Source organism: Tasmannia lanceolata, unplaced genomic scaffold, assembly GCF_043159265.1.
Source record: "Tasmannia lanceolata isolate RefF3 unplaced genomic scaffold, GAP_Taslan_0.1 ptg000018l, whole genome shotgun sequence".
NCBI lineage: Eukaryota > Viridiplantae > Streptophyta > Magnoliopsida > Canellales > Winteraceae > Tasmannia > Tasmannia lanceolata.
In genome coordinates this window covers 25,344,755-25,370,927 of record NW_027518695.1, presented here as the reverse complement: position 1 = coordinate 25,370,927, position 26,173 = coordinate 25,344,755, and the positions used below count along the sequence as shown (strand labels likewise).

The window sequence follows — 26,173 nt, the reverse complement described above, 5'->3', positions numbered from 1 at the left end:
CTTGGGTCTAGTCGATTCTCCATATGTGACTTTGCTTGTTGCACAGGCATACTAAGAGCGAGGTTATTAGGAATTGTCTTAGGCCGATGGCAAATTATATCCCAACACTGAATTATGGCTTGTTTCTCTTAAGAATAAAGAGGAAGGTCCAGCGTATTCGCATCCTGACATAGTATTCTAGTCAATACTTGAAATTGACCAGAACTAGGAATGGATACTCCATTGTATGGTAGCTGCTTGATCGGTCTATTAACCTGCGGGGTAGGCAATTTGAACGGGTGTTGATAGTGCAATCCTATCAGAATGTAAATAGAATAGATTGTCAACCTGTCGGGAAAAATTCTCACTAGAGGATTGACATGGCCTAATCGCTTCAGAAATTTGTCTAGCTAACAATTGGGATAACTCGTGGGAATTTTCAACCATGTGTTGTCTAAGGGTATCGCCCTCCACATCTTGAATCCAAACGTGTATATCAAAATTTCACCCTTGTAGAGCAGTGTCTCTGTTTAGGGAAACTGAGGTAGGTTTCTCTTCTAGAGGATTTTTTCTATCAAACGTCCTTTGATCTTGTGTCTTGGTGTTTCCAAAAATTGTAGAATCACTCGGGTTTCCTCCAACGCTGTCTTTTTTTTTGTTGAGAAATAAAGTAGGGATGGAACTTGTGACCTCAATGTTGAGAAATAAAGCCTCAACCATTGAGCTACAAGGCCCAACCCCAACAATGCCGTCATTTGTAATTCTATATCCTTTTCCAAAAGAAAACTTCTTTAATTTTAATTGAAACTTATTTCCAATTAATTTTAGAACCTATGGTTCCTTTCTTAAATTTGTTTTTAAAAAAATAATTAAATAAAGAAAACTCCTTTTCTTTTACTTTGTCTCTCTGCTATTTAAAAATAGAAACACCTAGTTTCCCTTCTTCCAATTATTAATCCAATTAATTCTCCATTAATTTAGAATTACCTAGAGGAGAGTTTCAAAAATAGATACTTCCACATCCAATGTGAATTAATTAACTAATCTAGTTAATCAATAAATCTCCATACATCACTGCTATGGTGTGTGTATGTCTATATATATATATATATATATATATATATATATATATATATATATATATATATATATATAGAGAGAGAGAGAGAGAGAGAGAGAGAGAGAGAGAGAGAGATGAAATGAAGTATGTGCAGACATTGTTTCTGACCATTTTTTCCCTCCAATCAAAGTTGGAGGGGAAAATGGACAAACACTGTTTCTGCCTATTTTTTCCTCCACAAATGGCAGGGTTAGAATGATCCTATAGGGCTGATTTTTGGTACACACCCTATCCATGGAAGGGCCTCCCAAATGAATGCTTTGGATCCCCCAAAAATGTGGCCCCCACTATGGTTCGTGCAGCCATGCGGTCGAGGGTGCCAAACTCATGTGGGCCCACTTTGTTAGGATGATCCAAAACATTCATTTGAAAGGCACTTACATAGATGAGGTATGTACAAAAAATCAGCTCCATAGGATCATCCTAACCCATCCAAAAGTGGAGGGCAAATTGGACAGACACCGTTTGCCACAAATCTGCCCATTTTTGCCCTCCACTTTTGGAGGGGTTAGGATGATCCAATGGACCTGATTTTTTGTACACACCCTATCTATGATGGGACCTTGCAAATGAATGGTTTTGATCAACAAAAAAAATGTGGGACCCATGTGGTTGGGCCCTCGACCGCACCTAAGCTTAGGTGCGGTCGACTGCACAATCTTATTCCTCATGTATATATATATATATATATATATATATATATATATATATATATATATATATATATATATATATATGTGTGTGTGTGTGTGTGTGTGTGTGTGTGTGTGTGTGTGTGTACACCTAAGTGCATACATCACAATTATGTTGTAAATCCTCTCTATATCTCAAACAGTTGATCTCATCCGTCCGTGCAATCTATAAATCTGAGACCTCGATTATCAAAACATCCTCAAGGGCCAAATAAGTAATAAGTGGGATCACTGCATGGATTCAACAGTCGATCTTGTAGGACTCATAGAGCCTGACTACGACCTTGCTTTGTAGTCCTACTATGGTCGCATTTAGATAACTACCCCCCCCACGAAGATGTTACCCGTAAGATGGCTATCAGATCATCCTAATACCCCTAATAACATCATATGTGTACGTCCTTCCTCCATATCCTCCCCTGGTGGCCTGGCCCCATGGGGGCTGGACACCTACTACCTCTTTAGCCCACACCAAGGTATATCTTTCAATCCGCACGCCTTGGTCTGCAAATGCATTTGCAAATTCCTTTGAAAACATTATATATATATATATATATATATATATATATATATATATATAATGAGGAATATGATTGTGCGGTCGACCGCACCAAGCTTAGGTGCGGTCGAGGGCCCCAAACTCATGTGGGCTCACTTTGTTAGGATGATCCAAAGCATTCATTTGAAAGGCCCTTACATAGATGAGGTATGTACAAAAAATCAGCTCCATAGGATCATCCTAACCTATCCATTTGTGGAGGTCAAAATGGACAGACACCGTTTGCCACAAATCTACCCATTTTTGCCCTCCACTTTTGGAGAGGTTAGGATGATCCAATGGACCTGATTTTTTGTACACACCCTATCTATGATGGGGCCTTGCAAATGAATGCTTTTGATCAACACAAAAAATGTGGGACCCATGTGTTTGGGCCCTCGACCGCACCTAAGCTTAGGTGCGCTCTACCGCACACTCCTTTTCCTCATATATAATATGTATATTTATAAACCTTTACATAAATAATTTATCAAATGCCTGGCTAGGCTAATTTAGAGGCCCATGTTGTGATTGAAACTGTAAGTGATATTCATCTATATAAGAGGTGGAGGATTCCATGACGGGCATCCCTATTGACCTCCTAGGTTACCTTATGACCCAGCACTACCCGCTGTTAGGTTGACTAGAGCCATAAAGTGGCCACAGAACGATATGACCCCTTATGTCTAAGGACATATAAAGGGTCCTATCTAGGTAGAATAGCCTTATCCTTGTTTTCTATCCACAGGCTATTCTAGAATATCATCCTGTTCAGTGCGTGAACAATTCACTGCACCCATTCAACCTCCTTCTACCCCAATGACTCAAATAGTCCACCCTAATGAGTGTATGGAGGCAAGGTCTGATGTTGGTTATGTATAGAAAGAAATGTCCAGTCTCAACTTCAAGCAAGAATCTTTTAGGTTTGCAAAGAACTGGAATATATCATATCTCCCTGCTCATTAGGATTTATGAATCCATGAGCATGATATTCCTACGATGCTACCTATGGACAAACATGTGCCAATGTAATAAAGCACATAACATATTCCTTTTATGTACACAATAATTATAATGAAGTTCATCAATTAACCTTATGCATTACATCATGACTGGCTTTTAGGGCATATAGTCTAACAAGGTCCACATGATTTGATGACTCAAAACATTTATTTGTTAGGCCCGACTTAAATAGGTTATGCCCCGAAAAAAATCATCATTATAGGATTGTGATCGTCCCATGGATATGATTTTCGAGGAATTGCCTACTTACGTTGGGGCCCAATAAATGAATCATTTCAATCGTTTAATAATTTGGGTCCATTGAATAATTTATGTCAGAGCAGGTGAAACGGACGGAGTAGAATTGTAACTTTATGTCAGAGTGGGTGAACGGGTGGAGCATAATTGTGCAAAGCGACTCAGCATTCCTCTTCAAACTCTATTTTTAGTTGCATTTAGTCGGTGATTTAGAGAAATAAATAGAATGGCCGGTGGCAAACAACACCATTCTCCGAATTTTTTTGACTATGCGAACAGAAAAAAGCAAAGAAGGGCTAGGAAGAAGGGTTAAAGAACATGCAATAAGATGCCGTCGGCATTAAAACGGAGCCGTGTTCTGGTGCCAACCGACATGTTTTACGGTAGGTTCAATGATTTCTTACCAAATATAAAAGCCAGGGTAAATGCATGCATAGCTGGTTAGTTAAGTTAAGCCCCTCAATATCGTACAGAGAGAGAGAGAGAGAGAGAGAGAGAGAGAGAGAGAGAGAGAGAGAGTCATGCTAATTTTTTACTATTCTTTCCATAGATAGAAATCTAACACTATTAATCTTGATCAATCTCTTAATGTTGTTGTTTCTACCATCATGTTGCTTTCTAAACCAGATTTTATTTTTCATTTTTGCTTAGAAATATAAAAACGAGAGAGAGAGTCATGCTAATTTTTTACTATTCTTTCCATAGATTGAAATCTAACACTATTAATCTTGATCAATCTCTTAATGTTGCTGTTTCTACCATCATGTTGCTTTCTAAACCAGATTTTATTTTTCATTTTTGCTTAGAAATATAAAAACAACAGAATAAAAATGAATTAGAATCTACGAATCTTTATTTATTTTATTTTATAATTTTGACATCAAAGAAAGATTGGGCAACAGATTTTCTAGGGCAACATTTAATGAGATGAGTGTATAAGATCAACAAGGGTGGGGAAATATATGCAGAGAAATAGTAGTCTGCAATTCTGCATGTAATGAGAGAAAATATTAGAATCTATGAATCTTTATTTATTTTATTTTATAATTTTGACATCAAAGAAAGATTGGGCAACAGATTTTCTAGGGCAACATTTAATGAGATGAATGTATAAGATCAACAAGGGTGGGGAAATATATGCAGAGAAACGGTAGTCTGCAATTCTGCATGTAATGAGAGAAAATATTAGAATCTACGAATCTTTATTTAGTTTATTTTATAAGTTTGACATCAAAGAAAGATTGGGCAACAGATTTTCTAGGGCAACATTTAATGAGATGAGTGTATAAGACCAACAAGGGTGGGGAAAGATATGTAGAGAAACGGTAGTCTGCAATTCTGCATCTAATGAGAGAAAAAATAGGAAGCGTGTTGTGAAGCCATTGGAAGGGTAGAAAGTTCACCAAAAAATCCAAGCTATTCACACCACCTTCTTCTTCCCTCTGTCGTCATCTTCTGTCAAACGCCTAGTAAAGACTAAGCTATTTAAACCCCCTTCTTCCTCTTCTTCTTTCATCCTTTTTTTTTCTTCAGCTTCTTTCCATTTATATCAGATTTCAATTTTTGTGATATGGAAATCTCTTTTTCCCATCTTTGGCTGTTTCTTTTATTTTCTTTCCTTTAAGAGATGGGGAGAGCTAAGCTTCAGATTAAGAAAATCGAGAAAACCACAGATAGGCAGGTCACTTTCTCCAAAAGGAGGAATGGGCTAATAAAAAAAGCCTACGAGCTTTCTATTCTTTGTGATACCGATGTTGCTCTCATCATGTTCTCTACTTCTGGAAGACTCAGCCTGTTCTCTGGGAAGAAAAGGTTTGATATTCTAAATATAATACCTCCTTTTTTTTCCTTCTTTTCTGTTTTTGCTTCCTTTCTATTTAGGAGGTGAGATGTGATCCTTGGCAGTTTGATCTTTGGATTGATGAAATATTGGAACGAGTAGTGGGAACCTCCATATGTTTTCATCATTCAAGATGATCGGCAAATAAGGAGGCCCATGGTTTAATTAGGCAAGGTTCCTCAAGGGTGGAATTGGACATATTTGATTCTCTTCCCCCTTCGACGCGTGTTCTTCAACACGTGTTAGCTTTGCTTATCTTATTTTCTTATTTGTTTTTGTGTTCCTTTGATCATCTCTATCTAGGGTTCTCTCTGTATTTCTTCTTTCTATTAATATAACTATTTTCATTAAAAAAAAGGAGGTGAGATGTGATCGGCCACATGACCAAAACATTGCATGAATAATTTTTTTATTGTTTTCTGCAGGATTGAAGATGTTCTTACTCGCTATGTCAATCTCCCAGAGCATGAAAGAGGGAGGTAAATATATCCTATTTTGATTTCAGATATATATCATTTCATCTCTCTTCCTTGATGAGGAAGATTATTTAATTTCTCCTTTTTCCTTTTGACATGTTTTTTATTTGCATGTTTCTTTTCCGTGCGTGTTTGGGTCATGAAATTTAAAAGGCTGAAAAATCAAGAGGTAAACAAACACGCCTTCATCCATATCTTTCTATTGAGCTGTGTTTCTTGCATTATGATAAAAGGGTTTTCCTTTTCACAGTTTGTCCAAAGGATCCTGCTAAAGTTGAAGTATGAGAGTGATCTAGTTTCCCAATTGACCAGGTCCTAAGGGCTTCTTCCATTTGTCCTTTGATTATATTCTTCTAGCACTAGTTTTTGTGTCTATTCTGTCACCTTTTCTGATTATTTTTTCTAGCACTAGTTTTTGCGTCTATTCTGTCACCTTTTCTGATTATTTTTTTTTCTTTTATGATGGTAGTAATAGCAGCCCAAGAAATGTTAATTCCCAGATGGAGGTATTTTCACAAAAATAAATCAACTTCTTGTTTGGAAATGTTCTATTTCCCAAGTCGGGATTCCATTCAGACTCATCATTCCTTGATTTCAGGATCTGCTGAAAGAAATTAATCGTTCTCAACACCAATTGGAGGATGTGGAGAAACAACTGCAGTAACAATCACCATCCTTTTATCTATGAACAAAACCCTAATTTGTGAAGTCCTCTTCCCATATAAGAGATCAAGGACTCATCTTTTTATCTATCCATAAATCCCTAATTTGTGAAGTTTCCTTCCCGTATAAGAGATCAAGGACTAAACTTACTTTCGTTTGATTTCTAGGATTTTTGAAGGAGATCCTGTTACGATAACATCTTTGCATGAGGCTCAGCACCATGAACATGTCTTGAAAGAAACATTGAATCGTGTTCGTATGCGCAAGGCAAGATCTATATGCATTGTTTTCACTTCAAAGCTTACAATATTTATCTCTATTTTGAAAGTTATAAAGTTGTTTAATGGTAGTCTGGCTAGACCTGATACTAAATCCAGATAATATTCAACTAAGACTAGAACCTTAGAAAATAGGTTGAAGCTATTTTGTTGTTGATGCAAAACTGTATTTAGTATCTACCCAAAAGAAGCTCATTTTTTCCTTTCTCTTTTGGTGAACAGGCATATCTGCTGTCGCAAAATGAAAATGGTAATGGGATCCTCACAAATGATTCAAGTCATATCATGGATTGGCTCCCACAAAGAGAGACACAGTCCCAAACCATGAATTTTCTAGATTCAAATGGCTTACTTCCATTGAGGTGCTTATATTGCAATGATAGTATGAAAAATTGATTTGTATGATTAAAAATTAGAAGCTAATTGTAGAACTATATGTGCACTGTAGGGAGCAAACACAATCCTTAGCCAAATACTTACCCCCAAACTCAAGTGCCTACCCGACATTTCTTCATGCAAATGGGTTTCAAGTGAATGGATGCAACGCAAGCAATGGGGTGAGGGAGAACACTGTCCACCCACCGGAATTCGGACATGCCAATGTGAATCTATCTCAGTGGTCTGAACATTGTGCAAGCAATGGTAGTGGACTTGCTTCAAGCCACTATTCTTTACCACAAGTAACTCTCTCTCTCTCTCTCTCTCTCTCTCTCTCTCTCTCTCTCTCAATTCACAGGCACACACACACAAAAAAACAAAACAAAAACTCTTAAAACAATAATATTTCCATCGAGCTCTAATTTTAAAGTTTTTAACAATTCCTCACATTAAAATTCCTAATTAGCAAATTACTATTTGTAGGGAATCACAACTCCAGTTCTGCAAGGCTATGAAGATGAGCTCCCGTCTAATGGTTCTTACCTTAAATATCGCCCGGTTAATGCCATGCCTCCCACATTCTAGTCATATTGATGCATAAAATGGGTACAAGGAGGGTGCTTCTTTGGCATCACTATCCGAATTTGTTGTTATGTTGCCTTGTTTGATCTTTAGAACAATGAATAATTTGTCTTTCGTATTTGTTTTTGAGAACCCAACCAAAGAAACTGAGATAGAGTTATGGGCTTGAGGATGATGAGGTCTATTATGAATTTGAATATCCTAAAAAAGATACTCTTTTTATAAGTATTATATGTTTGATGGATGTTAGATGCTACTGACCAAAATATAAGATTTTCCCCTTTTTTCTGAAAATGCTTTCTTGAGTTGGAAAATACATAAGATAGATTAAATAATGGTTCTAAACTTTGTGTTGACTTACTCTTATGTCTTCCTCGATCAAGAATTGAATAAAGTTCTTGGGGAGGTTTATCAATCTAATGAAGGCAAATGAAATTTGGAAAATGCAAAGTTATCGCCTGATTGGATACTTCATTGGCATGAATTATTTTTCTATTAAGTCTTTTGCACAAGGAGCTCACAAAACCTTGAGGTATGAATTCTTTCTTACAACCCTTCATTGAGGATTTGTATCGGTACCATATCCATCTCTTTTGTGCTGTCAAAGGCCTCGATCTCTGAAGGTATTGACCCAGCTATATTGCAGGTTCGATTAACATAATCGATGAAAATCTGAGTCCAAATGGAAATTTTTTCATTGCCTTCTAAAACCAAATTGCTTATTCCAGAAGCTCCAGGACTAGCATTGAACATTTAGCGGATATATTTTTACCCAACCATATTCTAGTAGAATCCATGTGATAGCTCTGTGAAATCGCAGGATTCTTAGTTGTTTAAGTCACATTGTATTAGTCAGTGATGGAAACAGTGTGACAAATTGTTGCACCTCAACCTGGAAGTGTGGGAAATGAGGACGCAGTAGCGACCATACGCCTATGGTTTGACCCTCAAACACGCTAGGCCTCATAAAACATTCATAAATTTCATAACAAAATATTTAAATAAAAGGTCACCCACATCTAAAATAATAAAAGGTCATCAAGTTCTTAAACAAATTCTTCATATTATCCCATATGAAATTAAATAAATAACTTCCAACACTTAGATAAACTCAACTAACTATGACTATCTGACTCTTCAATTCTTGAAATGATCTCCTACGTGCAACTGCCATTCCACGACGATCATAAACCTACTAGTCATCTGAAAATAATAGTCATATAAAGAGTTAGTTAACGCTTAGAAAGTAATTATAAATCTTATCTAGTTGAAACGAGCATGCTAATATAAAAAAGAATCACAACAGAAATCATAGAATAATCCATTTCATAATGTAAGATCAAATATGCAAGATTTTCAATAATCGATGAATAAGACAATTCAGTTGATTTTCAGAAAATATGCACATTTTAATCCATGATAAGTTGTAAAGACATTTCTTTTAGTTTCATAAACATTGTAAAGTTAAAAACCAGTTGGAATCTACAATCATTGGAACTACGGCCACACTCTATCCCCGTGACAAGCCCAGTTCAGTAGGTCACCACCTTGTGGCGAGCATAGTAGTAACAGTTTAGTAGTAGTACCATTTGGTCATAGTCTGACTGAGATCCCATAAATCAAAACACCGGAAATAAATAGCATTTGATGTGCAATACTTTTTCAGTTCAATAATCAGTTAACAATTATCAAAACATCAATAGCTAAAACATTAGAAATACATGTACTTTCAAAAGTATGTTTCAGTAGTATTTGCATGCTTGACTCGTAATAGAATTTAAAACATAGGTGTACAATAGGAGTAGTTTACGGGAAACAACTAAGTAAGAGGTATAACTGCTTACCTTCTTTCAATAGAATCAAAATAGTCCTTCAAAGAAAGCTCTTCTCAAATCCCTCGGTGATTGGAATCGATTACCCTATCCAATAATATCTCATGTCCCTAAAGTATAATTAAGAGCATTAAACATTCTATTTAAAGGCAAGTGAATGAGTTTGCGTTATTAAAATCGACCCAAAAACTTGTCGAAGCGACTCCTCTAGTCCAGTCGACCGGCCACTTGTTCGGTCGACCGACAAAAAAAAATCAGAAACAATACCACTTTATCTACTTCCCGGCCAATCCTTGGTTGACCGAGTACTCCTTCAATCGACAGACTGACGATTTTAGGTTTTGGTCCAAGTTACAGGATTTTCCCCCTCTTTCCATAACATTCTCATTGGAATCGGGCGAGACCTGTCTGTCGGAAAGTTGATGACGAGAGGATCCCAACGAGATGAATAGGTTCCCTGGAATCACGCCGGCCAATGGGATCAAAATAAAAAACCCTAACCCTAAAAATATCTATTCTTCTCAATCTTAATAGTAAACAGTAGAATCTGAAATCATATTCCTCACTTACCTTAGTCGATGCTCTCTAACATTCGATTCTCCTCCATTTCAAAAAAAAACATTCGATTCTCCTTGAACACTTCTCTTCGGTTCTAAGGCTCTCTTCTCTAGAATTATGGTTTCTGCAGTTGGAGAAAATAAGAAATTAACAGAAAAGCTAGTATTTATACTTATAATTAGGTTAACCTAACCTAATTTTCCAAAACTGACTTAAATACCCTTCTATCTTTAAAAAATTACAATAGAGTGTGGGACCGAAATACCCTAAAAGTTTTGGGGTATTTCACAAATGATAGATTTGGTTATTTCACTTTCAACCAAAATAAAGATCAAAATATTATCGGAAGTGCTAAATCTTGAAATAAGGTACTTTTCTACGGCTATACCAACATGCACACATAATTCCTTTGAGGATAAGACAATGAAGATGAGAATTACAGTTTATTCAAATATAAGATGTTTAATCATAGGACTTATATTTGTTTCTGGCTAGTGCAATATAGCTGGACTGTAGGTGCAATTTCTGAGTAAATTTGAAATCGAACTAGATTTGATTATAATTATGCTTCAAACTTACATGCGAATAGCACCCTCATCGAATAGATTGCACCTTTGTAGTATTTCGATATTATTGCAATTATGAAATGCGGATGATGTAGCATCAAAATTCAAAAATCAAAAGTCATCACAAAATCCACACTTTCTTGTAAACACCTAGATTTAAACACCTATATTTGCAAAACCTAATCAAAGATATCATTCCTAAAATACTACTTCTAGTTCCCTTCTTTCCACCTCAAACAACCACACATTTTATAAATATTATATATACAAAACATTTTTAGCTAGACACCGCAAACATATTAAAAGGGAAATGATATATCCGCCCCTTTTGATCACCAGGAACACCCCCTGCCAGTGTATCAATGACAAAAGAGGGGCTGATGTGCTTATGTCAGAAGGATTCAATGCCCTTGATTGCCAGAAACACTGACAGAGGGTGTTCCTGGTGATCAAAAGGGGTGGATATATCACTTCCCTATTAAAAATGTCCTTATTTTAGCTCACACTACCTCTTTCTTTCTATCTCTTTGTCTCCACTCCACTCATTCTCGCCCCCACTATGAGTAATCAATGGTGCAAATGGGTTAAATGGCGTATGTCTCCAGGATACATCAACTCTTGCTCCAGGGGTGTGCACTCACACCGCCCGGATGCCTATCGAACTTGCTGATATGAGCCGGAATGCCTTGATCAGGGGGAAAGAAGAGATAACGGAGAGAAAATGTATTTCAAAAAGATATCTTTCTAATCTCTCAAAAACCGATTTATAGAAACAGAAAAGACCCGTTAAAGGTGAAACGTCGCACCCTTTACTGCGACAAAGGCGTTTCCCAAAATGACCCACTAATTACATGGAGACGTTTTCAAATGGCTTCTAAAACGGTAACAAAAGAATTAAGTCAATTGGTCAAGAGAAAGAAAAAAAATTAATAAATAAAAGAAAAAGCTTCAGGCCCACACGCGCGGCCGGCCGAGCTGAGCCGGGCTGAGTGGCGTGCGTGTGTGGTATGGTCTAGCCCACAGGGCCACCCGACGGCTCATGCACGAAGGATCCCCTTTTCCTCTTCTCATTCACAAGACATAGTATAATCCCAAGGGTCCAACCCTATACATGTTTTGATGATCTATATTGATAATATGATGCTAATGGCTTTGCTAGTGTTGTTGTTTAGTTAGATTTTTATCAAATTCAACACTAGATGAAAGTGAGGGCTTGGAGGTGAACTACATATGCTGACTCATCTCATTGAACCAAATTGGAGATTGATCAAGTTTGAATCAATTCACATGGATCAAAGCATACTCAAGAGTTCACTAACTCAAGAAGATTGGCCAAAAGCTCAAAGAGTACCATTGGTGTTGACCCATTCAAAGCACATGCAAAGTAGCAATTCAAGTGATGGAGCCACATGGACCCCAAAATGCCAAGCATATTCAATCAATTTAAGATGCTAAAGCCAATGCAATCCCTAAAATTATAGTTTTATGTTTATATTGTATTGGAGATCTCTCAAGTTATTTTTGCACATTTTCAAGTGATTTTCAAAGGGTTTTTTCAAAGTGATTTTCAGAAACTCATTTGAACTTGAATTTAAACATCTAGACAAGTTTTAAATGATCATACAAACCTTTTTTATGAAGCCAAAAAGTCATATCAAATTTCAATGCTAAATTTTGAAGTTTTTTTCCTAATGTGTTTCGAAGGTCTGCACATCAGTTGAATACCCAAATGAACTCCAAATGAGCTTAAATTTGGTATGAGCCTTCCTCTAATATCGAATGATATTCATACCAAATTTGGGAAGAAAACTCATCTCGGAGGTTGGTTGTTTGGCCAACCAGATCTTGGACCAGACTTCTGGCCTACCTTATAAGACAGTATATCCCTTAGTAGAGGGGTCAAATGATCTCCAAATGAGCTCAAATTTGGTATGCAACATTCTATATAATCAACCATTATACACACAAAGTTTGGAAAGAAAACTCATTTAACAGCATAGAGAAATACCAAACCAAATCATGGACGAGACGTTTGGCCTCGAAAAAATATTACCGTTGGGCAACGAGTCTTTAATTTTTTAAAGTGCAAAATCACTCTTTTGCCCTCCAACAGTCATATCTTGTTTGTGGCCATATATAGGCCATTTTGGACCTTCAAAAACAAGATTTTAACAATCAAATCTTTGATTCTTGAGCTAGAACTTTCAAATTTTCAACTCTCTTCAAACTTTTCAAACTCTAAACTTGTGCATTCAATACACTTGAAGAGATCTCCTTAGGCTTTATTGTCTTTCATTTTTTGAGAGTTTGTGAGCCTTTATTGTTGTATTCAGAGCCCAATCAAGAGGCTAAGTGTTCATTCTTTGTTTCCTTCATCCATTGTAAAGAAGGTTTTACGCTTCAACCCTTTGAAAAGAAGAAGCTTGTTTGTAAGGGGTCATACGCTTCAGCCCTTAAGAAAGGAGAAGCTTGTTGATTGTAATTGGCTCATTAATCCGGCCATTTGAAGGAGGATCAAGATAGTGGAATCCGCACACGTACGTGGAGTGTGGATGTAGGACTTGCTCCGAACCACGTAAATCTTTGTGTTCATTGTCTCTTTCACTCTTCTCTCCTTTGTGCAATATTATTGGTAATATCTTTCCTTATTCTCTTATAAATTAACAAGGGCTAGTTGCACTTTCAATTTCTAGGGTTTAACTTGCATTGCAAATTCAAATTTTTTGAATTAGACTCAATTCACCCCCCTCTTGGTTTGCCTATTGGGATTTCACATAGAAAAGTGGATATATATATATATATATATATGTGTGTGTGTGTGTGTGTGTGTGTGTGTGTGTGTGTGTGTGTGTGTGTGCCCATAAGTTTCTCCTCCCTTCTCCCATCTAGGACTCAAGGTTTCTCACCATACTTTAGAAGAGTTGAGGGAAACTCAAAATTTGAGCTAAAAGGCCCAAAAGGCAGAGAATCCACAAAAGACAAACAATAAAGTAAGTCACAAAGGACAAACCACAAAATGACAAAATTATTCCATCATTTGTAATTTTGGATTACAACTTGGTTTTTCACTATTTAAAAATTAACAATCCCCAACCAATTCAAAATTGCAATAAAATCGTTAAATCATAAAGAACTGATTTGATCAAGGCAAAGATGTATTATGCATCAGTAGATGTGTCTTTTGGACTTGAACCTTTACTTAGTGTAGGTAAATCGAGTTTATCAAGTACTCGGTGAACTTACGTCTTGAACCAAACACTTCGAGTAATAAACTGAGATAACATACCGCACACACAACACAAAAAGGCATAAGCAAGCTCATACGGTATCGCACTTTTCGGCCATGTGCTATATCCTGCTTTCATGAAAGCTTTAGAAAAATTAGCTCAATTCTCATAGGAAGCGGCCACACTTCCACACTTGTATAGGTATATGTATCAGGAGTGCCCTGTAATTATGCACCCCATTGACAATTAGCTAGACAACTAGTCAACTATAAATAATATTAAGAGTCCTACGACTCATTCTCTTATCATTACAAGTTGCACCCACATCATAGGGATAGACTCAGTGAATTAAATTCACTAACAACTTGGTGCATAATAGATCACTCAAATAACTTATTTTTCCCATTGAACCTACTTCTTGGGATCTCCAGTCAGATAGGTTGGGTTCCCGTTATAGGTGATCTAAGTAGTGGGCTTTAGCCCCATCCCCCTTGATGTGCTAATGACTAAATTTCTATTTAGTCACTTTGTAAGACAATCTGATATATTGTCTTTTGATCTCACATAATCAATTGTTATTACTCCATTCTTCAGAAGTTGTCTTATGGAGTTATGTCTCCGACGAATATGTCAGGATTTTTCATTATACACATTGTTTCCTGCTCTTCCAATAGCAGCCTGACTATCACAATGGATTGTGATACCTGGTACTAGCTTATTCCATAGTGGAATATATGTCATTAAGTTTGTAAGCCATTTGGCTTTCTCACTTGATTTCTCTAAAGCAATGAACTCAGATTCCATAGTGGATCTAGCCATACATGTTTTCTTTGTTGACTTCCGAGAAACAACTGCACTTCCTAGGGTGAAGACATATCCACTCCTAAACTTAGTTTCCAATCCAAATACCCAATTGGCATCACTATGCCCCTCTTGTACAGTAGGATATTTAGTAAAATGTAAACCATAGTTAATGGTTCAATTCAGATATTTCAATACTCTAATTAAAGCATCCCAGTTATTTCAATACTCTAATTAAAGCATCCAAGTGATCATGACCAGGATTACAAGTGTAGCTACTGAGTCTTCCTACTGCATAGGCTATATCTAGTCTAGTGCAGTTCATCAAATACATCAGACTCCCAATTACTCTAGAGTATTCAAGTGGGTTTACACCTGTTCCATTATTTTTACACAATCTTATACTAGAATCATAAGGGGTGGATACAGGTTTACAATCAAATTGATTAAACCTCTTTAGTATTTTCTCTACACAGTGTGACTGGGTTAATATTATTTCTTCTGGGCTTCTTTTAATTTTATTACCCAGAATTACATGTGCCTTTCTTAGGTCTTTCATATCAAAGTTATTTGAAAGAAACTTCTTAGTATCTTTGATTAAAGTTATGTCGGTTCCGATGATCAACATATCATCTACATACAGGCAAACAATAAATCCAGTGACGCCACTAAATTTGCTATAAACACACTTATCTGATTCATTAATTATGAATCCATTTGATAGCATCATACTATCAAACTTCTCATGCCATTGTTTAAGTGCTTGTTTTAGTCCATATAAAGACTTTATTAACTTGCATACTTTATGTTCTTGGCCTTGGATTACAAATCCTTCAGGCCGATCCATATAGATCTCCTCATTTAATTGACCATTTAAAAATATTGTTTTCACATCCATTTGATGGATTTTCAGGTTATAAATTGTTGCTATGGCAATTAAGATTCTGTGGGACCCGATCACGCGAGAAGGGTGGGGCGCGAGCCGCCACGCTCTCTCTTGGTCTCTCGTACCCACGCGATTGGCGTGTGCTCTTTTATTATTGATTTTAATTCGTCTTTTATGTGAACTTGGGATCACTAAGGCAATCTGAATTCCACACAAAAGATAGTGACAGAGTCGCCACCTAGATGTGGGATCTAGGACCCCATGATTAACCAGAAATCTAGACTCGTTACCTGGTTACAAGAATGGAAGGTATGGGGAGTTATCCACCACATGCACCATTCCTGCCCGATAATCGGTCTTCAATTCCAAAAGTTAACTCTTTTGAATTTCTTTTAAATGGCTCATTCAACTCTCTGTTAATGTGCGAACTAAGTGACATGCATCCTAAAATCTAATTTCAATATGAATCCTAAATGTGTATCTTGATTTCTTAATTTGTCTGGATTCAATCTAAGTGAAAGTTTTCCTAAAATTCTAATTTCATGGAAAATCCTAAGTGATTTAATTAATAATTTACAAGAAGATTAATATACAAAACCCCACAATTTGTTGTGGAGCCGACTCGTGATTTGTATGCCATCAGACATCCAAGCTGCCTACGTACCCAAGCCTCACTGGGATCAGAGTCGACGTAGTTCGGTGCACCTGAACTAAGCTACTTATGCCTAACTCATCTAGGACACCGATCTAGACTGGATTGACTGTTTCAACAATTTTAAGAGAAATTATTTAATTCAAGTTGAAGATTTTATTATCCTATTACTTCATCTAAGATGCTATATGGTCCTATCTAAGTGCAAGACATCCCTTTGACTAATGCAGGTGAACCTACATCCTAGGTAACTAGGCTTGTCCTATGAGAAAAGTGAGGTGACTAGTGTAACTAGATCTATGGCACGGTTGCTATCCATAGCAAACGCCCGTGATGAGGCTGGACTCCTAACTCTAGGACTCCCTAAAACCTAGGACACGACATGACGCAAATGTTCCTAAATAGGGCTCTAATGGTTCTTACGATGGAAACCGCAATCCAACGGTTCCGAAAGACATGATGTAAATTGATTTAATTTGCTGAAGTTAATGATTTTCAGATTTCAAGGATTTTCGGTTCCTAAACATCTAAGGAATACCAAAGGCTCTATGGTTCGCAAGTTTCGACCTCGAATCACAACCATGGAAGGGAATCGTGCTCTCAACCCTTGTATAATTTAGCACACAAATTATAGTATCTTATTGCCTGGCATATTTCTCAGGATTTTCGTGGATAGTGGACCTCGGAGCCAATATCATACTATAATTTACGCACTCCAATTATGCTGAATCGATCGCAATTAGTATACGATTATGGTTACGATCTCGGCAGTTAAATTGTCACAGCATAGCCAATTTACAAAGGCAATCTATGAACCCTAAGGTTTCTGTTTCAAAAAGTTAGGGATTGAATTTATGATGAAAATTTAAGGTTTTTTGGAGATTTTTACTGACTTTTGTATTGATTTGCTATTAAATTGTGATTTAATACCATTAAGACCAGATTGTTAGAAATACACAGTAACCCTAAGCAATCGAACTTGAAATCAGTTAAAATTTTTCCAGTAACAAGATATGGATAATTTTAGCTTACTGGAAAATTTTCATAAATTATCATTAAGATTTGATATCAATTTCTGATTTTCCAAAATTTAAATTAGATTATAGATTAACACATCAACTTGTAGCATATCAATTTCAAATTAATCCAAACTTTCACTGAATAAATATAATCATGAGATTAGACTACTGTATGACTTTCATAAATGTTTATTACGATTTGATACCAATTGAAATTCACATAAAAATCAGATGAAACCAACGAATTACTTAAAAAGCAAACCTAATAGTATCCTAAAATCAAATAAAAAATTTTAGTAGATATATAATAGATTATAAAATTTTCTATCAAAATTTTAAAACTTAAAAATTAAATCTCCTCCATAAAATCGATTTTTAAATAGAAAAGGGGAATTTGTTTCCTAGAAATTGAAACCCATTTATTAAAATAAATTAAAAAACCATATTAAAACTTTGCAAAACCAATTTAAAATTTTTATCTAACATTCCAGTAACCTAAGTTACTGGTTTGTAAAGAAAAATTTTATAAATTTACTAATTTAATACGAAAAAGAATTACGGCACGTAAAATAAAAAAGCGATTAGAAAATAAATAAAAAAACCTTTTTTCAAAAAGCAAATATCATGCAAAATTCAATTCATTATTGAAAATTAATTCTGGAGAGTTTCATTAATTTTTAAAATATTTTGATATTTATTAAAAATGGCCGAAATTTAAAATAATTTAAATCCAGATTAAAAATATTCAAAAAAATCCAACAATTTTTGGGTATTCTGGAAATCAAAACATTAGTTTGGAAATAAGATTTTATAAATTTTGGAAATGGTTTGATATACTTTTGGATTCGTTCATCAAGAAATAACCCCTTTCGGGGTTATTATTTGAAAATTAGAATGAAAATTAAAACGGCCAAACCGTGATTGAAAATCAAGTTTCCAGTAGTATTTTATTTTATAGAAATCCCAAAAAATATCAGTTTTTAAAGAAACCCACGTTTTCTAACACTTGCTTTGATAATTCGATTTAAATCCATATTGAATAAAAAATGAAAGAAAATCATTATTAAATGGAAGAAATTTAATTTTTGAATCAAATTTTGGATTTTGAAAACTAATAATCTATTTTATAACATACTGGAATTTCAATAAAAAAATTCATTGATTTGATCTATCAAAAGTAAAACCCTAGCATGCTTTTCTACTTTTGATATTACAAATATAAAGATCCTACCGTTGATCGCCCTCCTTGTCTCTAGGGTGCGTAGATCCGAGGTATACGCTTTGTCGCACCCTTTTATATGATGAAGATGACCCAAAGAATACTCCAATAATTGTTGATTGTGTGATGCCTTTGAGAAGAACAAGGAATTCAAGAATTCCTTTTTGTGAAGAACCCTTGAGAAAGAGATCACACTTCAAGAGAAAAGAGATTTTTTTTCTTTCTTCTTGGGAGGAGAGAGAAAAAAATGAATTTTGATCTTTTTTTTAATCTTTTTTTAGGATTGTTTGCTTTGATTTTTATACAAAAAAGCTAGGGTTAAGAGAGAAATAATAGTCCCAATGTGAGAGCTCTCATTTTTGGCTTGTTTCCAATTTTCCCCTCTTGCTTGCTTTCTTTCTTGTTTCCAAATTGGATTTGATTCCAATCTTAATTTATTGTCAATCAAGACATGCTATTCTTTATTCCACATTGCTTCTTTGGAAGAAAACCTTTTTTAAGCAATTATTCCTCTTTTCCTTCTTTCCTTCTTTTCTTTTTTTTATTCTTTTTATTTTTCTTTTAACAAATATGATGTCACCATTGTGACATCATCAAGGTTGGATGCTCAATTCATGTGGGTCAGCCATGTGGGGCGCCCACCATGGTGGTCGACCCATATGGGTGAACCCACATGAGCTCCATCTTTACGGGCTTTAGCCCAATGGGCCATTTCACACGGGTTTCGGGTTTTTCCGTAAAAATTTAACAAATCTTTCTAAATTCAACATTCTATATATGGACCCAACCCATTTGACATTTATGGTGCATCCCTCACACATGATAAGACCATCTTTTTTGGAAAATAACTTTTCGGACCAAAATGCCCCTATTTGACTGTTAGACATCCAAATGCGACCAAAGTACCCTCAGATTGATTCACCTCTAAAAGGAAAAATTAAAAATGGAAAGTCTTTGTGGTCAAACTTCAAAAATAGAAACTTTTAAAATTGGGTCCTTTCGGTGAGTAATATTAAACAGGATCATTTGGTATCCCCTGAAAATACCCAAAATGCCCTCAACACTTAGAATTTCCAAATTAAGCGAAACTCTAGAGAAATTCTAAATTTAGCAGGTTTTTCAAAATTCAGGAAATCATTGATAATCTCTCAGACATATTTCGGGGATCAAAAGAAATACACAGGAAAAGACCAAATTACCCCGAGGTGCTAGAATTTGGCGAGACTAGGGAAAACCGTGAGAAATTTTAAAAATAGCAGATTTTCAAAAATTTATGAACGGACTCAAGATTTCCTAGACACAACTTAGGGATCAAATATGATATGTTTGGAAATGTCTAAAATACCCCCGAAGTGCAAGACTAAGAGAAAATCTTGAGAGATCTAAATTTAGCAGGTTTCCCAAAACTTACGAAATTACTCATAATCCATCAGCTGTACCCTCGAGATGGTTTTGGACATATGAGAAATGATTCAAATATCCATAAGATGATGAAAATGTAGAAGCCCCATGAGTTTCTAAAAATAGCACCTTTTTCAAAATTTGTAAAATCACTTAAGATTTCTCAAATATAACGAGACATATCGGGAATGACCAAAATACCCCTGCAGTGCAAAATAGGCAAAATGAGGGAAACCCTGAAAATTCTAAAAATAGCAGGTTTTTTCATTTGCTTGGAAACTTGAACTTTCATCTTTCAGAGGCCAAAGGAACCCCCTAGAGACCTCAGGATTGCGAATCAACTTCAAAACTCTCATAATGAAATGAAATCTACCCTAAAATGCATGGATGCCTAATCTAATGCTGAATACTGATTCAAAACTCGATGATACTACCGAATCTTTTGCTTTTTTAAAGCGTAGCAAAATGTGGGTGTCTACAGATTCTTATAGTGGTTATTCTAGTGACATGTGAATAAGTGTCAAAGAAGTCCATCTATTCTTTTTGTTTAAATCCTTTATCTACTAGTCTTGCTTTGTATTTATTTATAGTTCCATTAGTTTTTAATTTCTTTCTAAAGATCCACTTGCAACTAATAGGTTTGCAATAAGGAGGCAGATCTGTCAAGATCCGTGTCCCATTACTCAAAATTGAGTCAATTTCACTCTTGACAGCCTCTTTCCAGAATGAAGAATCTGGAGATGATATGGCCTCTTTATATGTCTTAGAATCTCCTTGTAGAAGATAGGCAATGAATTCTGGACCATAATTTTTTTCTATGCTTGCCCTTTACTCCTTCTACGCTCAACTAATTCATTTGCTACCCGATGTTCATCTACTATAAATTCCAAGGTTCTTTTATGTGAGTTCTTACTTAGACTAGTCTTATAAGGGAATATAGTTTCAAAGAATTCAGCTTCTCTAGACTCTATTATTGTGTTAGATCCCATATCAAGATGTTTAGATCTATGTATTAAGAACCTATATGCACTATTGTTTTATGCATATCCAAAAAATGCACAATCTATAGGACCTAACTTAGAACTCTTAGGATTTGGAATCCTAACCTTAGCTAGGCACCCCCACACTTTGAGGTATTTAGACTTCTACTCTTCCATAACTCATGGAGTTTTGTCAGAGTTTTTAAAAGGTATTTTGTTCAATACATAGAAGGGTTTTTTGTTCAATACATAGTAGGCAGAGAGAACAGCCTCTCCCCAAAGGTTTTGAGGTAATCCTGAACTTCCTTACATAGAATGTACCATGTTAATTACAGTTCTATTTTTATGTTCAGCAACTCCATTTTGTTGAGGTGAATATGGTGCAGTAACTTGATAATTATTCCATGATGTTCAAAAAATTCACTAAATTCATTTGAGGTATACTCACCACCTCTATTAGACCTTAAGATTTTAATTTTCTTCTCTAGCTGATTTTCTACTTCAGTTTTATATGTAGTGAATTTATCAAAGGATTCATCTTTACTTCTAATAAGATAAACAGTACAATACCTAGAGAAATCATCTATAAATGTGATGAAATACCTTTTACCTTCTCTTATTAATACATTATTTAAGTCACACACATCACTCTGAATTAAACTTAGGAGTTCAGTTCTCCTTTCTTCTATTTTGTGAAGAAGCTTTTTAGAGTATTTTGATTGCACATATTTCACACTTTTCTTCTTGTGTTAGATCACTCTTAGGGATTAGTCCTAAGTCCATCATTTTCTTAAGTGAAGCATAGTTAACATGGCCTAATCTACCATACCATACCCAAACAGAATCAGTAATGTAAGCAGAAGAAGATGATGATGTTTTATTCATGATGTTCTCAGTTACATTCAATTTCAAAAGGCCTTCACTCGAGTAGCCCTTTTCCCACAAAGTCACCATTCTTAGTTATCACAAACTTATCTGCTTCAAATACAAGTTTGAACCCTTTCTTAATCAAAAGAGACCCGGACACCTGATTTTTCTGTATATCTGGTATGTGAAGGACATCACAGAGCTTCAACACTTTTCCTGACGTAAACTTCAACAACACAGTTCCTTTACCCGCCACAGAGGCTGACGATGAGTTGCCCATGAAAAGTCACTCTCCATCTCCTACCATCTCGTAGGAAGAAAATACGCTTTTGTCACTACAGATGTATCTGGTGACACCAGTGTCCACCCACCAATCCTTCACATTACTAACCAGGTTTACTTCAGATACAACGACAGAAAGATATTGATCTTTAGCCACATTTGCCTCAGGTGTTTGTTTTATTTAGGGTTCTTCTTCTTATTGTTAAGCCTTCAATTCTTAGAGGTGCTTTCTTTTATTTAGGGTTCTTCTTCTTATTGTTAAGCCTGCAATTCTTAGCATAATGTCCTAGTTTTCCACACACAAAACAGTTACCTTTCTTCTTCTTAAATTCTTTGTTATTTTTCTTAAAATGATTCTTTCCAGTTCCAGTCTTCTTTCTATGTGATCCGTCGGTGAGATTTCCCTTAGAGTTAAACTCATAGGCCTTAGATTTCTATTTCCTGAACCGATTTTCCTCTTCAGTTGTAAGGAATACAAAAAGGTCTTAAGAGAGTAATCATTCTTGTCATGTAAAAGTGTGTCTTGAAATTTTTCCCATGACAGTGGAAGTTTCTCAATAATAGCACCTATTTGGAGTTGTTCATTTATCTTGATTGCCCTTTCCTAGTTTTCCACACACAAAATAGTTACCTTTCTTCTTCTTAAATCCTTTGTTATTTTTCTTAAAATGATTCTTCCTAGTTCCAGTTTCTTTCCATGTGATCACTCGGTGAGGTTTTCCTTAGAGTTGAACTCGTAGACCTTAGATTTTTGTTTCCTGAACCGATTTTCTTGTTCAGTTCTAAGGAATACAAACAGGTCTTGAAGAGAGTAATCATTCCTGCCATGTAAAAGTGTGTCTTGAATATTTTCCCAGGATGGTGGAAGTTTCTCAATAATAGCACCTATTTGGAGTTGTTCATCTATCTTGATTCCCCTTGCAAGAATGTCAGATACAAGTAATTGGATCCCATTTAGTTGATCCATTACTGATCTTCCATCAACCATGTGATACCTAAAATATTTTCCAACCAGATGTTTCTTTGAACCTGCTGCTTCAACAAGATATTTACGCTCTAGAGTTTTCCACAACTCTTTGGCAGATTCGATCCTAAAGAACACATCAAACAACTAGTTACTGAGACAACTCAGTATATGACCTTCACAGAGATAATTATCTCTGTTCCTTTTCTCTGTGAGATGAGTTCTGGGCGGTTCTTCCCCATTCTCCAATGGTTCATAATCAATTAAGATGTAGTCTAGGTTAAGAAATATCAGGAAGAATCTCATCTTCTCTTGCCAATCCTAAAATCTGAGCCATTAAATTTCTCAGGTCTTTCTGTTTGGGAAGACATGGTTTCAATTTCAATCCCAAAATTACAGATTCTAGATTTGTCTTAAGATTGTTAGAAATAGTGTATGTAAATCTGTAATTATGGGAATACTAAATAGACTATAATCAAATATTACCTTGCAAATGAAACTACTCAATAGATCCAACAAGAATAAATCTGTAAATAAAGAAACAGAGAACATCACTTATCGAGTTGAGGCATGAAGTGTATTCGCTGACCTTAAGACAAATCTTGCCCCCACTATGAGTAATCAACGGTGCAAATGGGTTCAATGGGATTTGTCTCCAGGATACATCAACTCTTGCTCCAGAGGTGTGCACTCACGCGGCCCGGATGCCTATCGAACTTGCTTATATGAGCCGGAATGCCTTGATCAGAAAACTTTTGGGGGAAAGAATAGATAACGAAGGGAAAATATCTTTCAAAAAGATATCTTTCTAATCTCTCAAAAATTGATTTATAGAAACAGAAAAGACCCGTTAAAGGTGAAACGTCGTATTAGATTGGTTGTAAAACCTCGAGCAAAATCGCTACAAGTAGTGCAAGAATAAACCGTGAAGAACAAATTTTTTGCTCTAACCCAGGATTCCTAAGGACTAATTGATTTTATTGTGATTTAATAAAATCAAATATAAATACTTTTAGTTACTGTAAAAAATAACGCGTCTGCTTGATCTGCTCCTCGAAAATCCGTCGACGATCTAATCGACGCGAAAGCGCAAGTTGAATCGATGGATTTCTTTTGTTGTGCAAAGGATCTTGTGTGTGTCTCTTTGTTCACTTAATAATCTGATCTAAATCAAATTATAATATGAGAATATGTGTTTAGATCAATAGAGCTTAGTTGGATGATTGTCTTTGACCTTCAAATGACAAAACTTAGTTGATGGAATTGAGAGAGAAGAACAAGAGAAACACTTTGGGGTCTCTCTACTAATTTTCATCACATGGAATTATGGAAGAGCTGTAGAAAACTCCAGCAACATGTCTTGTATTTATAGATTTTTAAATCTCCATATGCACAATCCAAAGTTTCTAGAAAAATCCCAAAAACTAAGGAAACTAGTCACAATTGGAAGCTCCAATTGGTGAAACAAGCTACACCCAATTTGGAAACCAACATAGGGCACCTAAGGGGAGATTTTTTGCTGCCCAAGCAACCTTGGGTTGCCTTGTGTGGTGTCTTTGTTTACAATTTTGTTTTACACATTGTTTCCTTCTTTCTCTCTTTCCAATTTCATCACATGTGTTGCTTTAATTTGTAAAAACAAATCTAGCAATAATATTCCAAATATTATTTGAATTCTAAATTGATAATGGCACACCACATGGGGCGTGTGGACATGGGTCCCACCAAATTTCGTCCCATGTGGGTCCACTTATCCAATTCAAATTCCGATTGCATTTTATATTTAATTCCCAATTAAATTGATGCAATCCAATCTTATCCAATAGGATTAAAGCTCCAATATAATTTATGATATTCCCAAAATACCCTTATGGTTAATACTTAACCATTTTAGTATTCCTAATGTATCCCATAGTGCATATACACTATATACAATGTGTATATCCTTTCAATGCATCCAATGCCACGAAACTAGTTTGTGTAAGCAACCAAATAAATGTGGGACCTCTATCCAATAGATTATAATAGGTCAATCGAGTAGTGAGTGGGATCGTAGCAGAGATTTAACGGTAGATCTTGCATAACCCACAAGTGGGGCCCACTACAATTATTGCTCCATAGCTAATGCTACAATCGCATTGAGTTAAGTGGCCTCCATCAAGACGTAACCCTGAAGATAGCCGTCAAATCATCATACCCCTATCACATCAAATGTGCAAGTACTTTATCCAAGTCCACATCTACCGAGTTGAGTCTTACAGGACGTGGACATTAATTATCCCCTGGGCTCACTCATGGTATACCTTTCAGTCAAGCAGTGTCGGCCCCCAAATGCATTTGCTAAAACCTTTTCAAAAGAAAACTTATTTTGTGAAATCCTTTTTGATAAACATTATATCAAATCCACCTAGCCAGGTATTTTTCTAAGCCTACTGCTCTGACCAAAACTGTAGATGTTATCCTATTAAATAGGCGGAGAATTTCATGTCGAGTATCATTATTGACCACGAAGGTTTGTCCAACACTCCAGTACTACCCTCTAGTGACTCCAAGAGAATCACAGTTAGATAGACAAAAAATGAGAGACTTGCCAATAGACCAATATGACCCCTCAGGTCAAAGGACATGTAAAGGGTCCTGTCTGGTAGAATAGCTCAATGTTCTCCTGTGCACAAGCTATTCTAATGTGATCTTGTTCAGTATGCAATCTCATTGTCATACCCATTCTATCTTGCTTAGGGTCCACTACCCAAGTGATTGAGATAAGTCACTCCACATCTCGTGCATGTAGGCAAGATTGATGCTGGTTGTATACAGGAGGAGGTGTCCAACCTCAACTCCAACTAGGAACTGCTAAGGTCTGCAAAGAACCGGAATCCCATATCTCCTTGCTCCCTAGGATCTGTGAATCCATGAGCATGGGTTTCTTACTTTGCTACCTAAGGACAAATACGTGTCAATAACAAGTAACATATCACACATATTTAACTTTTAGCACCCATAAATGTCATGAAAAATACACTTTTATTGATTAACATGCGAAATATACTGGGTTTTAGGGTACCAACTCTAACACGTCGCACCATTTTCTACGATAAAGACGTTTCCCAAAA

General features: G+C 35.8%; 1 protein-coding gene across 3 annotated transcripts; it reads left to right on the top strand.

The window, feature by feature from the left end:
- The first annotated feature begins 5,096 nt into the window (after positions 1-5,096).
- On the top strand, positions 5,097-8,031 carry LOC143851360 (agamous-like MADS-box protein AGL104). 3 transcript variants are annotated; one of them, XM_077360764.1, is made up of 10 exons: positions 5,097-5,401; positions 5,855-5,908; positions 6,059-6,074; positions 6,156-6,217; positions 6,384-6,411; positions 6,504-6,565; positions 6,736-6,835; positions 7,069-7,208; positions 7,295-7,526; positions 7,708-8,031. In XM_077360764.1, the coding sequence occupies exons 1-10, from the start codon at positions 5,217-5,219 to the stop codon at positions 7,807-7,809; spliced, it is 981 nt and encodes a 326-aa protein (XP_077216879.1). In that variant the 5' UTR covers positions 5,097-5,216; the 3' UTR covers positions 7,810-8,031. The 3 variants fall into 3 exon arrangements, with proteins under 3 accessions (XP_077216879.1, XP_077216878.1, XP_077216877.1); XM_077360763.1 differs by having other exon boundaries at positions 6,381-6,411; XM_077360762.1 differs by having other exon boundaries at positions 5,098-5,401; positions 6,375-6,411.
- Positions 8,032-26,173: the final 18,142 nt, after the last annotated feature.